The following is a 15,198-nucleotide window of genomic DNA, read 5'->3' on the forward strand; positions in this document are numbered from 1 at the left end:
GAATACAGGAAGCTGTGTCGTGTATGAGAGCGTTGCTTGCATGGATGAAAGATGTGTGTTTAGAGAGACGAGCCTCTTTTTAGTAGATAGTCGTCATAGTTATTGGATAAAATATTCCTGTTTTCTTTCTCTTTTCGCATGACTCGTGTCTGTGTTTGCTTCGAGCTTAAATCTGTAATCTATTCTTTTTCTTTCAGTTTTCTTTTCTGAGACTGTCATACAAAATCTGTTTCTGTCTGAAAGCTCAAATAAAGCTCTTTGTCTCTGTATCTTCTCCGTCATCTCTTCCTTCGTCTTCTTTTCTGACCTCTGACCTTTAGTTTAAATGTCGATTAATGTGAGTTTTAACTGATGCTGCTGTCTGGAGGAAAAATCACTGAAAGTTGTTTGACAGTTTTAAGTAACGCATAACACTTCTGCTGCACATTAGATTTGTTTTACTTCTTAATTAAATGAATGTTGATTGTAGACAAAATAAAAGAAATAAAAAATCAGGATCAGATAAGACAAACCTTTTCGTGGTTTATTATAGGTTAAGGTTTCTGTTCAATAACCCAAAAATAATGTGATGTTTTATCAGCGAGCCCAGGCCATCAGATCCATCCCCGTAAGCTCATAATGTGCACATTTCACTGACACGAACCCTTTATAGACCCCTCACACGCTCCTTATGGAAGAAAATGACTGAACATTTCTAATCTTTATTTATTGTTAAACATCAATAATAGATGTGATTTCACGTTTGGCCGCTCAGCCTCTACCACCATCAAAATTTAATCGTCTCCAGGGGCCAAAAAACCCACAGAACAAAATTACACAGTGAGGAGAAATGTAACCCATTTCCAGCAAAGTGATATGTAACCTGTAGAGAAATCTGAGATGTCATTATATATTAATACTTCAATTCTCTTTAATGCACCTTCAGCCACAGGCCATGACGCACTGATCCAGTACTGATGGAGACCACTAGGTGGCGACACAACGTTATACTGCATCGACCTGTGTTTGTCAGGCACATTAAACTTCATCATGTGAACGCGATTGATAGGCCTACTTCAAATTGTGCAGTTTGTTAAGGAGAGGTGTGAATTTCAAAGTCCGTATATTGACTTTTTACGTCTGACATTACCAGTATAGAAACACAGAGACCATTATAGTTTCCATTAAAACCAGTACAATTCCGTATGTAACCATTAAAATTTCTTTTTTGCCTGATTAGCATGAAAAATCATCGTTCTGAAAAATGGCTTTCATTTTTTAGAAAACATTTTTTTATTTCTGTCTTTTGGTTATAAAGGTGTTGTGTAATGCTTGACAGTTGTTGGGGTTCCTGATTTGTCCAGGTGCCGATACAGCGTCAGCCATTTTTGTCGGCATGTGTTTAGTTCATTAACACACCATCTGGAAGTGCCGTGCTGGCGGCCTGTTTTATTGGATGGCTCTGCTCATGTGTGTCCTGTGAAGAGGGTCAGAGTCGGAACACATTGGTGCATGTGTCCGGATCAGTGCCGAGGGCATGTGTGCATGTTTACGGTTCACTGGCTTTCATGTTGTTTCCTGTTCAGTTCTGTTTAGTGGTAAATCAATGATCCACTTGTGTGTTGAAACGGCTTCTGAGTATGACTGAGCATTTGCATGAAAATCAAACAGTTAGGAATAAAATGACATTCAAATGAATCCTCTCAACAGGCGAGATGAATGATTTGAAAATAAGGTTAATGTTAAATATGTGACCCAGTCTGTGAAAACCCAGCTAAAGTCTTTTTATGTGTGTGATTTACTGTTTTCTACATTACATTATCATACATAATGTAAAGCACATTCTATCTTTAATAATGACTGAGTAAAGCAATATCAAAGATTGGAATCATAGTCAAATTAATGGTGGAAATCAAACTCATTATCTCAAAATCTGGGTCAGAATTTGAGTTTAATTGTAGCTCATTTTTTTTTTGAAGTTCTGTTTTTGACTCGCAGATGTTCACAACACTGTTGTTTTACACAAATGTGCTTAAATGATTCATCTTTATCATACTGTCTTCATTAAATGTTATTATGGTTTAAATGCCACACGACGGCATACGTTTACATTATTTATTCAGTTAAATTTTATTCAAGTTTCATTCTGTAGTGATTTCCAAATCCGCATTGTTGCAAAGAAGCTTTACACTACAGAATAAAAGGGAAAATAAAATAGTGGGTCTTTGCTTTGTGCGTCTGTGATGAGACGAAGTTAACACTAAAAATGTTAATGAACATCGTTGTGCAAATCTCTCCAACTAAACATTTTAAAAATGCAGACGGCATGTTTGAGATGTGTTGGTGAGGGAATATCCACCCGCTTTCATCTACTGAAGGTTGCAGGAATGAAGCATGAAGATTCATTGAGTGTAAAGTTACACAAAAAACACTTAGAATGGGTTGGTGTGACATCTAAAAGCTGCTTAAACCTGTTTGTGTGTGTGTGTTTCTGCCATAACAAAAGGGCTGTATGCAAATATCCGCTTTCATGAGGACGTCCCGACAGGAGCTGATGTGAAATCTGCTTCGTTCTAGCTCATCTCTCTTTTTGTTGATCTGTCAAAAGGGAGGAAGCCGCAGACGTTCAGCCCAGCGCTCATGTGACATCTTCAGTGAAAACCATGAGCAAAACACCCGCTGGAGCGCCTCGACGGGGCAACGGGGTCCCACCACCTACGACCAAAAGCTGGCAGTCTGCAAACACTGCAGGTCAGTATATTTCCTCATTTGGTGCCAGAAAAAATATGCATGTTCTTTTTATGAATATATATTTAATAGGTTTTGAATATAAGAGTAACACCTCGTATTTGTATTTACATTTTATTTAGACTAACAGTACGGGAACTAACACAATTGGATGTTTGCGCTTATCAAAAATATCTTCAATACATTAAAAGTTGTATTTGAGCTTCTTGAAAATAGCCTTATTAAATATATTAACCTATGAGAGACATAAATTCAGTCAAGCGTATCTGAATATTTGACTGGGACTGGATATACAGGCAGCCTAAATTCAGTCAATACCTCACTTGTCCTGTAGATGGCAGACTTGTACGTCTTACTTTCATCACTGCCGCACTGTTAGTTTGTTCTTTGAGTTCATTGGTTCTGTCAAACAGAGCTGTGTTTCATTAAATAAGCTCATACACACCTATAACAGGTTCCCTTATAAAATCCCGCTGACATATTTCCCGTGTGTGAGGTTTGACTGAGCAGAGGTGTTGTTGGTTTGGCTCTCGTGTGCCGAGTCGAGGGGTAAATATTTACTCTGTCATATACTGAGTACTTCACTGTGTCGGCCCGTATGTGCGCTCATCCTTCAGAGCTACTGTACTTTAGGAATGCGGCGAGGGAGACCTGGTGTTTACCCAAAACTCTCCTCTCTGGGGTTTTTAAGAGCAGGTTGTTGACAGGCGTTCTGGCAGGGGTGATGGGGGCCCAGGTACACTCTCTGTGAATGTCTCAGGGGTCCGACAGACTTCTGGTGCTGAGCCACACGCACCAAATGACCTGCTGTTTGCTTGTCCACCCGAGATGTGGAGCACGGGAAGCTAACGGTCGCCGGTCAGGGTTGAGGGAGACATCTCTTCGATTAAAGCTCAGCAGATGGGTCGGTTCCAGAAAGCCTGCGAGGACAAGCCGCTCGGCAGCTGTGAGATTAAAAGCGTTCTTTTTATGCAAAGACACGCTGAAGGAACGGGACATCCGGCTGTGAGATGCCACATATGGGCTTCATTTCTCGTTTCCTGATATCTGCTTAAATTACAACCTCCCCTTAAGACATTGAAATACTTCAGCACTCCCAAAATAACTCGCTCTTATTGGCTTTTAATGCCACTTATTGTGTGGCGAATCTTCATGGTAACGTTTTACCCCAGAATCAGAAGAAAATATGAGACGGGTGGTTAGAACACTTTGTTTTCACAGCAGTTAAGCACATTTTCACCCCAAATTCTGTGAACAAAATGCCTCCTTTCTTAATTTTTTTAGTAATTCAAGAATGGTTTTTTTACAATGGTTTTATTCATAGACATGTTTATCTTACAAGAATGTAAGAATGTGGCTTGTATAATTCGCATGTAATATTTTATATTATATTATGTAGTTTTTGTTGTTTTTATTAACAACTAGTTTTTTTGCCATGATGCTAATATGGCATGAAATATATTGTTATATATATATATTATATAAAAAAATGTAACACTATGATGATGATTAATATTAGTTGTCAGTATTATTATTATTAAAAAATAATAAGTATTGTAATTATTACCTATTATTGTTTTTGTTATTATTAATAATAATAATTACAGTTTATATTGTTATTATTAATAATAATTTATATTGATATGATTTTAATTAATAATAACATAAATGTATTATTATTTATTAATAATTATTATTATTTGCAAATCACAGTAATGAACATTTGGGGTGAACATGTGATTCTTTTTGAAAGTTTTGTGAAAGTTCTATCACAATGTCGAAAAAATTAGGTTTTGTGCTCCTTGGACAGAATAAAATGTTGGTTTCTTATTCTGCTTTATTTGATTTTAGAGTGTAATGCGAGTTGGACACTGTGGCCTTCATGCAGTGTGGCCGTGCGGTACAGAAGAGCTTGAAAATATATCTGTTTTGGTTTTTTTTTCAGATATCTTGATCACACACTGTTTTTTCATTGACAGATGGCTCAGCTGAGAGATAGAAGCTTGTTATTTCACTCTTCAAGGCCGAACGTTTGCGCCCTTGGCCTTGTAAAATGACCGCTTTCATCATCGTGATGCATTCCTGATACAGAAACAATCATTCCAGAGCAAATAGACCCGTATTATAGTCACTTTCTCATCTAGTGTGCAGTAGTTTTGACACCAGCCGGCTGTGAAAGCAGGAAATCACCCCGTCACACACACACACTGATCTGTATTACAGCTGAGCTGTCAGAGAGCGACACACACACATCCTCCAGATGTAGATAAAGTCTGTTTTTGATGCATTAGTGTGTGACTTTAGCGCCCAAACAAGTGAATGTGCCGGTCTGACTCTTATCAGCCGTCGATCTTTCTCACACACATCTGCTGACTCTGCCCATTTTCTCCTTCTCTTACATGGAAATGAACAGGGCAGTTGGTCTCTGACCTTCTCGACTTTGATTCGGTCATCTGAATGAGGCGCTCTGTGCCGCCCACCGCAGTGTGGTGACCTCTGCCCCCGCTGTCCCTCTGGAGGCGAGCGGAGAAGGGAAGGCTTGTCCAGAGCTCCAGGAGACGGGTGGATTATTTTGCCAGGTGTCTCCTGTAGCTCTGGGAATGTCGTGTTTTTTCTGCACCGAGTAAATCGATCCTTTGTTTTGTGGCGCTGCGGTGTGGATGTCCCGACCTCCGAGCTCCGCGAGACGAGCCCTTCTGCAGTTCCTATGTCTTAACTAGAACTTTCCATCACCTTCGGTCATGCTACATAGCCGCGCACAAAGTCGTCCGATCTCATTACGGCTCTTCTGCGCTGTCACGCTTTTGTCTCGTGTAACACAGACGCTGTTGTAGGTACAGTTCACCGACTGGTCATCCAGATTCAAATCTCTTTCTCTTTGATTAGGATTTCCCAAAGCAGGTGCACCTGCGCCGCAGACAGGCCCCTCGTACGGACGGGTGGGCAACAGCCTTCCAAAGGGTCCGAACCCACCTGCGCCTCAAGCTCAGCCCAAAGACCAAGAGAATTCGCTGGTTCAAAGAGCCGAACACATGCCGCCGGACACACGCACGCCCATGTGTGGCCACTGCAACACCATCATCAGGTGAGATGGGTAAAAAATTCACAATATTTGCGACTGAAATGTTACTATCGTTCACAGTTTGAAGTGTCTGATAGTCGGTGTGATGGTGACATGTTGCCAGATCTCCTGTCGTGTGAAGTTTAATTTGCAGAGAAAGCGGGGGCAGAGCAGCGTTCTCTCAGAGTTCATGCTCTCTCTGCCGCCTTATCGTCATTCAGTAGCTCAGACCCGACCGCTTCATTCCCCAGAGAGCGCGAGCAGCCGTATACCTTACACCGCAGCGGCCCGGGCACAGACTCTTAGACTCCTGGCCAAAGTGCCCGTGACATCCAAGCTTAAAGTCTCCGTTTTCCTCATTTGATATCCGCAGTGTCTGTTGTTTTCCCTTCCAGCTAATCATCCGATTTGTAAGCCACATCCCCGCGGCTATCCTCACGTTACCTGAACAGATAGCTCATCACAGATCGACTCTCGCAAAACGTCTGTTTTCACGGTGTCAGGACAGAGACCGGCTCTGATATCACGTGAAACTGAGACCGCTGGATTTCAACTCCAGCTTTGAGGTGCCATGAGTTTGACTTAAAGGAATAGTTTAGCCAGTTCATCTAAGCTATAAAGCACAGGCCTCATGGATGTTTGATGGCAGTTTTGTTCTTTTGAATCCTGGATGTCATTGTACAGAAATGTTTAGACATGTCTGCTCTTTTTTTTTGTTACAGGGGTCCGTTCCTGGTAGCCCTGGGCAAATCATGGCACAAGGATGAGTTCACCTGCACCCACTGTCACTGCTCGCTGGCAGATGTGGGCTTCGTGGAGGAACGGGGGTCCGTCTGCTGCGAGCACTGTTACGCAGATTTGTTTGCCCCCACATGCTGTCGCTGTCATCAGAAAGTTCTAGGGGTGAGTGACACATCACAGAGTTCTGCAAACAACTCTGTAACTATTATTTAGCGTGTAGGTTTAGTAAATGAATCCCAGCTCAACCGGAATCCAGTGGAGGATCTATTCTAGTGATTCTCATTGGACTGTGGGAAAGTGTTTTAATCAGGATCATAACGTCTGGCTTTAGACACTCAGATGTGTGACACTTAGCACAAAACCACGGTCAGAGAGCTGGAGGTGACAGCGGAGGTAAGAGACGCTCGGCTTGAAGTTTACGCGTTTCAATCTAGAGGAACTTTGGCATGTCTGTGGAGAGATTAAACAGAATGTTTGGCTCTCTATGGCCATCTCTGTTTGAAACATAAAATTGCAGGATATTTTACACACTTTTCTTTACAAGTGTTGAACTCAAAATCTTTTAAATCTTTTCTGTCATCCATCCGTCTACATCCATCCATCTTTCTACCCCTCTACCCATCTTTCTACCCATCTAGACATCTATCTTCCCATCTACCCATCAATCTAGCCATCTATCTAGCCATCAACCCGTCTATCAACCCGTCTATCTACCCATCTATCTACCCATCAACCCATCTATCTACCCATCAACCCATCTATCTACCCATCAACCCATCTATCTAGCCATCTATTTACCCATCTATCTAGCCATCTATTTACCCATCTATCTACCCATCAACCCATCTATCTAGCATCTATCTACCCCTTTAGCCATCTATCTAGCCATCTGTCCAGCCATCTGTCCAGCCATCTATCTACCTATCTAGCGATATATCAACCCATCTATCTACCCATCAACCCATCTATCTACCCATCTAGCCATATATCAACCCATCTATCTACCCATCAACCCATCTATCTACCCCTTTAGCCATCTATCTAGCCATCAGTCTAGCCATTTGTCCAGCCATCTATCTACCCATCTAGCCATATATCAACCCATCTATCTACCCATCAACCCATCTATCAACCCATCTAGCCATCTATCTACCCATCCAGTGAACACACGCACAGCAAGTCGTGAACACACACCCGGAGCAGTGGGCAGCTATCACTGCAGCGCCCGGGGAGCAAGTAGGGGTAAGGTGCCTTGCTCAAGGGCACCTCAGTCGTTACCCGCCGGCCCTTGGAATCGAACCGGCAACCTTCTGGTCACGAGTCCGACTCTCTAACCCATCAACCCATCTATCTACCCATCAACCCATCTATCTAGCCATCTATCTACCCGTTTAGCCATCTGTCCAGCCATCTATCTACCCATCAACCCATCTATCTACCCATCAACCCATCTATCTACCCATCAACCCGTCTATCTACCCATCAACCCATCTATCTACCCATCAACCCATCTATCTACCCATCTAGCCACCTATCTACCCATCAACCCATCTATCTACCCATCTAGACATCCATCTACCCCTTTAGTCATCTATCTAGCCATCTGTCCAGCCATCTATCTACCCATCTAGCCATATATCAACCCATCTATCTACCCATCAACCCATCTATCTACCCATCTAGCCACCTATCTACCCATCAACCCATCTATCTACCCATCTAGACATCCATCTACCCCTTTAGTCATCTATCTAGCCATCAATCCAGCCATCTATCTACCCATCTAGCCATATATCAACCCATCTATCTACCCATCAACCCGTCTATCTACCCATCTAGCCATCTATCTACCCATCAACCCATCTATCTACCCATCTAGCCACCTATCTACCCATCAACCCATCTATCTACCCATCTAGACATCCATCTACCCGTTTAGCCATCTATCTAGCCATCAATCTAGCCATCTGTCCAGCCATCTATCTACCCATCAACCCATCTGTCTACCCATTAATCCATCTATCTAGCATCCATCCATCAATCTACCCTTCTACCCATCTAGCCATCTGTCTTCCCATCTGTCTACCCATCTAGCCATCTATCTACCCATCAATACATCTATCTACCCATCAACCCATTTATCTAGCCATCAATACATCTATCGACCCATCTAGCCATCTGTCTGTCATCTATCTACCCGTCGAGCCATCTATTTAATATAGAATAAGTAATACAATTTATAAAATATAATAAATGATGTAGATCTGTTGAATTGAACAAAGAGCAATTAGTAGAGAATGAAAAGTAAATATTAATAAAAATGTAACAAAAATGTTTACCTATGGATAATTACCGACAGATATATACATGGAAATTGCATGTACTGTATTTACATTTCGGCCTATAATTTGTATCTGGAACAGAAAAGATGAATTATTCAGTACTGTATGAAATATGTGGAATAGATAATTGAAAATAAAAACATCTGTAACAGGCAGTGACCGCGAGCAGATGAATGCTCACAAAGCAGCACCGGGCTGCGCTCGCTGCTAATCTGATGTTTTCATCTGCTGACAGGAAGTTATCAACGCCCTGAAGCAAACCTGGCACGTTTACTGCTTCCTGTGTACCACCTGCCAGCAGCCAATCCGCAACGACACCTTCCACCTGGAGGATGGACAGCCGTACTGTGAGAGAGGTGAGAGGGGGCAGAGTCCCGTAATTACCCATAAACCCACCCGCCACCCCGGGGCCTTGAGCTCATCTCTGTCCCGAGAACACGGACGTCACTGCTTATTAATGCCGTAACTGTTCATCATAAACCAGTCAACCACCACTGATCTTTATTGGAACCATAAAATCTTTACAGTCGATGCTTCAGGGTGGTCAAAAAAAACGTCTTCAGTCACTCCGATTGAGTTTCATTCTCATTTGTTTAGATTTCTACACCCTCTTTGGTACCAGCTGTCACGGCTGCGATTTTCCGATCGAGGCCGGTGATAAGTTCTTGGAGGCTTTGGGCTATACCTGGCACGACACCTGTTTTGTGTGTTCGGTAAGTTGATGTTCACAATTCCTCACATTACAGTAAATTCTACGCTGTATTTTACGTAATGCTGCTCTCTCTCTCTGTTTGTGTAGGTCTGCACCACGAGTCTAGAGGGTCAAGCCTTCTTCTCAAAGAAAGACAAGCCTTTATGCAAGAAGCACGCTCACACCGTCCAATTCTGAACCCACTGAAAACAATGAAAACAAGTTATGTCATTCGTGAGATTAATTCTTGCTAGGTGAATGTTTTTGCTATGATGTTTTGTTTCTATCTGAATGCCAAACGTTGGAATTCTGATAAAAATGTTTTGGCGACTATAATAGCCATCACATTTTAACAGATGCTGTCAGTATTTCATACACCTGCTAAATGAGGTTCAACATTGCCGCGTAACAATTGAGTTGCATTGTGTATGTCACTTTACAATGTCTTTATATTGAATGAATACAATGTGATGTCAGTGTTTCATCGAAAACACACGGATGCCATTTACGTGATAGAAAATAATGTCGACTTGCAAGAAATATATCGGTCTATTTGTTGAGCATCGCAGAAGTTGTATTTCTATTCTCCACAGCTATTTAAAAGAGACTTTGACTTCGTAATATATTTTTCTTCGCACATGCAGACTGTATTTGTGGTGTCAGCTGTATTTCTGCAGGTATAGATATTGACGGTCGATTTCTGGGGCTTTTCAAGGGCGACAGTGATATTTAATGTTTTTTTGTGCGGCTTTATATAAGGTCTGCGGATCTTTATGGGGTTTCAATCAGTGTTTGTGCGGATTATAAGTGCCTTAATGTGCTCAGATTGAGATGATTATTAATAGACAGATATTTACACATGTTAGTCATTCAGACAGCAGTGTTATCTACATGTTTTAGCACTAGATTTAAGGGGTTAATGGTCTTGTTAAAACTTTGTCGTAGTTGTCAACTGTAATGTATAAAATAATAAAAATCTGTGTTTGTGTCAGACTTGTTTGACTCAGAACCTCAAGCACTAAACATTCGCAGCAAATCATTCATGTAAATAACATAATCATGCGTGTCATATAGGTAATGCGTCGTCACCTCAGAGCGATCCCGCAATGTCTGTATCAGCTGCCCATGACACCACCACAAACACACACATCCTGCACTCCTGTTTCATATCAGATCAAATTATTTCACTGGATATTAATAAACGCTGATCCCCATTCCGGTAAGCATTGAGTTTGCAACCAGTAAATTGTGCTGCAGGTTTGTAAGATAATCAAGCTTTAAAAAAGTGTATGACCTATAGTTGGATTACTGAAATGATCAAGTGTCATAAATTCAGCAGAACATCAAATAAGTAATTTTTAATGTTAATTAAGTAACATTTCTATCTGAATTTATACTTTTGGTTTGTCCTCAGATTCTCAGATGAAATGCTGTTTTAATGTTGAGTGCATAATGGGATTATGAGAATCAAACATGGAGTTTCATTTCACACATTTTCCACTGTTAATGAAAAGCATGTTTGAGGATCAGCAGTCAGTTGTGAATTTTACTTTCATTCTAACAGTGCCGTGGACCTGCAAGTCATTGATCCCTGTTAACAAACAAACAAACAATAGAAACCACATCCGAAATGTTGATGGATTTAATGGTTATAATGGTTTGTTTTGATAACTATGATGGGCTCTCCACACTGCTAAAATGATTTTTTTACTCAGCATTTTTTATTTCGTTTCCAGTACTTCTAAACATTCTTAAGGGGCATTTACTTGAGAAGCAAAATGACATGATACTTTTTTTTATTAAATTTATTCCAATTTTTCTTTAGGGAATGTAAAACAAGATTTGAACCTTTTGTGTGAAATGGTTGAAACTAATATTAATGTGTTCTTTTGCGTTTTTGCATAAATTCACTATTTTGTTTCAGAAAACAACACTTCATTTTGCTTCTCAAGTCTTGATTATAGAATGCTTTGATGTTTGTACTGGAAAACAAGCCAACATGCTAAGAAATTATTTATTTGCAGTGTACTGGTGATGTGATGGGTTCTGTTAGTGGTACGTTATTTGGTATAATAATTTCATACCAAAATAAGAAGCACGAAGAAGGTTCATGACGTAACCATAGTGACCATACATTCTTGACGTTCCTAGTAAAACCATGGTATTCACAAATTCACCATAGTCTCACCACACATGGTATTTGTGGTTAAATCATGGTAATACAAATGACAATCTGCCAAAAAACAATTTTACTGTAATAAAACCATGGTTAAATTGCTGCCAGATAAAATTCACAGTGACTTTTGTGTTCATCCACAAGATAAAAAACGTAATATTCTTAGTGATTTACCTTAGCAAACAAAATTTTTCGACAGGCTGTTCTTGAACCTTACCATAATAAATATTTAAGTGCACTACAGTGTAAACAGTTCAATTGACTATAGTTAATCGTACAGAATACTGTAGTAGGCTATACATTAACAGAATATAGTGATTACTTAATATATTGCAGTATACAGCAATTTACCACGGTTTACTATAGTAAATATTCAAACGTACCCTATACTACAGTATTTATTCACGTGGGCAGAACAAGTGTTGTTTGAATGTGAGTATAGTTATGCCGACCAGGATGCATTTGTAATGTTTTCTGATATCTGAAGGGGAAGTGTGTGTATTATGTTATGTACGGCTATATTTGTTTTGAGGTTATTGATTATGAGATATACAGTGTGCTCCGAGCATTAGTGTGAAGTGGAAGCTTCTGATGGATTGACGGAGGTATGCATGGATGGATGGATGGATGGAAGGATGAAGGTGTATTTCTCAGAGGCGTCAGTGGTCGGAGCCTTTGCGCCCGCACACAGCCGCGCGCGCGCGCAGACGCTCGCACTCTCGCTCGAGAGTCTGAAGAAAAGCTGCGTTCCTCCTTGAGCGGGACAGAGAAGTGAGTTTAACACCGATCAAAACTTCAACGATTCACTCAGTGCCCGATGTGTTTTCCTCAGCGGAACGCGCGAACATCTGATGGCGGATTTTAGTCGATCGCGAGTGAAGGTGAGTGTTTGAAATGTTGTGACGTTCAGCGATAAACAACCAAACGCAAACCCGCTGCGATTCACTTGGAGTGCGCACTCAATGTTTTTCTCATTGCTTTGTGGGATTCGGTGTTGTTTACGTGTTGGTTTTTTGAAAGTTTCGTCGCTACGTTTACAATGTAACAGTCAGCACAGTGTTACTTTTCTGTGTTATAACATTCATCGCTAAAGTAACAATCTGACAGTGAAGTATTACATTCATCACTGATCTATTGTGACCAACACTGAACTGTTTCATTTTCCTGTCATTCTTGCAATCGCATCTACATTGACTTCAGTCTCAGTGATGCTGATGTGTGGAAATGCAAGACGATCCGACAGCATTCATGCACAAACAATCTGAATATATTTGATAAAGTTCATGTAACTCTTGCGTCAGTCTCGAGCCAGACATGCAGATGTAAGCTCACACATATTAAATATATCGCCACGCTGAAAAAACAGCTCTCATTATGGAAAGTTATGTTGACGTGTTAATACATGGAATTAAAGTTTCACCAGGAATGATTCCAGGAGATGTTGTACCTGTTATTTATGATGCAATAAAAGATGTTGCACAACTCGTTTTACAGATATGATTTATAGTGTTAATGAGAGTCTTACAAAATCTTCTGCTCGACTCTTCCTGCAGATGTTGACAGGACTGAGCATCACACTTCAATAAGAGGCTTCATTTACAGACCAACACTGAAGGTAAGACTATAAACTACAGAATCTACAGATGTTAGTGCTGAAGTGTAGTGTGGATTGACAATCTCCACCAGTATTATTATTCCGATTATTGTGGGGTTTTATGGCAGATGCTTATACCTGTTGGTTTCCTGAATAGTGCATCAAGTTGGGATGCAGTGTTTTAACATTGGAAAAAAATAAGCAACTTTTCATGCATATGTCATCTTTATGTTTATTTATACCATTTTTATGTATGTTTTTATTCCGTCTCATCTGAGTGTTCTGTTGATGATCTGTTCACATAAGATGAAGCTCATGGGTTCATTATTGAAACTCTTTAGGTTTGTGATGTTGGTCTATAGCTGGTTTTGGGTCAACATTGTGAGCCATGAGTAGTATTAATAATGATGTTTGTTTTTTTGTAGATATACATGCATATTTGCATTTTGATAGATTTTGTGGTGATGCGTCAATTGGCATTATAACTACTTGGAGAAGTAAAGGCCTGTTCACATCGAGGATGATAATTATAAAGTTTATAAATTGTTAAACATTTAAGAAAATAGCAAGTCCTTTGGATAAAAGCATCTGCCAAATGAATAAATGTAAAATAAATGTAAGTCCAAACACACAACTATAATAATACAGAGAAACATTGTTGAGAAAAATTTCAGAGCGATTTTACGCCCCACCTCACACTAAAAAATGTTGGGTTATTTCAACCCCGCATTGGGTCAAAAATGGACAAACCAAACGGTTGAGTTAAATTAACCCAGCAAATGGTTTATATTTAAAGTCCCAGTGAAATTAAAAATAAAAATTACAATTGTTCTTAAAATATTGCAGCATTTATTGTAGATAGCTTACCAATGTGGGCCATTCTCTTCTTAAAATTCGTGCGCCCTCATAATCTTCAGTTAAAATCTGAATGCATTTCCGCCCTGTAGTGAGGTCTATCCTAATTGACGTCAAGTTAGATGGCTTGGGCGGGGCATCTGTTAACTCCTCCCCTTCAACTGTCAATCTGCTCCCAGTTCCATTTCAAAATGCGACGGCTGTTTTTATACATCCAATCAAATCTCAGGAAAACATAAGCCGTACACTGTTTTTTCCCATTGGAAATTCTGTGTCATTCGAAAATGCGTCAGAATACGGAAGTAAACACGATTGCAACTTCCGGCTCACGGGTACTTAAACCCAACAATGGATTAAAACAAGACAGCATTTTGTGTTGAAACAACCAAACATAGATTAATTCAGAACCCAACGGTTGGGTTTGTCCATTTTTGACCCAACGCTGGATTGAAAACAACCCAACATTTTTTAAAGGGCGGATGAACGATATAGCCAATCAAAATCATTCAAATTTAAAGGGCTTGTGTATTTAAAATGCGAAAGCACAGCGTGCAAGCTTAAAATAAACATCAATATCGTTATAGTTCTTGAGGCCTGATGTATAAATGTTAATATGATATGAATATGAATTGCGATTTATTTAATGCGCATATCATTATTAACAAAGAAGTAACACTTTAGGAATAAAATCTACGCAAACATTTTATACATGAACCGGCCTTTATTTTTTAAATCTGCATGGTGCATCTAATCGATTACAAAACAAATATGTGAAAGTTTATGCCCAAAGCTTCTGATCTTCATCCAGCTGATATCAGATCTGTGTTAGCGTGTGTTATCAACCCACGGAAGTGTGAAATATCAGTTCAGACGTCTCTTTGGCCGTACAGTGAATTTGTCTTTAATCTTAGCAGGTCGGTCTGGCCCGCGCCGGGTGCGTGTTGTGATATACCGCGGTGTTGGCGAGTATCGGGTGTCCGATAAGCGCTTCTTTGGGAGCGTGTCAGCGGG

The 15,198-nt window shown here is 40.3% G+C and overlaps 1 protein-coding gene and 1 long non-coding RNA gene across 7 annotated transcripts in view; both read left to right on the forward strand.

Annotated features, from left to right (window-relative positions):
- Positions 1-10,555, forward strand: part of pdlim5b (PDZ and LIM domain 5b) — a 48,154-nt gene extending 37,599 nt beyond the window's left edge. For all 6 annotated transcript variants that reach the window (XM_057321845.1, XM_057321847.1, XM_057321850.1 and 3 more), the window contains 6 exons: positions 2,588-2,730; positions 5,614-5,812; positions 6,511-6,691; positions 9,107-9,227; positions 9,469-9,584; positions 9,671-10,555. In XM_057321845.1, coding sequence (XP_057177828.1) covers positions 2,588-2,730; positions 5,614-5,812; positions 6,511-6,691; positions 9,107-9,227; positions 9,469-9,584; positions 9,671-9,760 — 850 coding nt within the window. In that variant the 3' untranslated portion in view covers positions 9,761-10,555. The remainder of the gene's footprint in view (positions 1-2,587; positions 2,731-5,613; positions 5,813-6,510; positions 6,692-9,106; positions 9,228-9,468; positions 9,585-9,670) is intronic.
- A 1,806-nt stretch (positions 10,556-12,361) lies between these two features.
- LOC130545663 (uncharacterized) overlaps positions 12,362-15,198 on the forward strand; it is a 39,026-nt gene continuing 36,189 nt past the window's right edge. Inside the window, exons 1-2 of the long non-coding RNA XR_008961686.1 lie at positions 12,362-12,619; positions 13,292-13,353. This is a non-coding gene — a long non-coding RNA (uncharacterized LOC130545663). The remainder of the gene's footprint in view (positions 12,620-13,291; positions 13,354-15,198) is intronic.

The sequence above is a fragment of the Triplophysa rosa genome, linkage group LG22, assembly GCF_024868665.1.
Source record: "Triplophysa rosa linkage group LG22, Trosa_1v2, whole genome shotgun sequence".
NCBI classification, from domain to species: Eukaryota; Metazoa; Chordata; class Actinopteri; order Cypriniformes; family Nemacheilidae; genus Triplophysa; species Triplophysa rosa.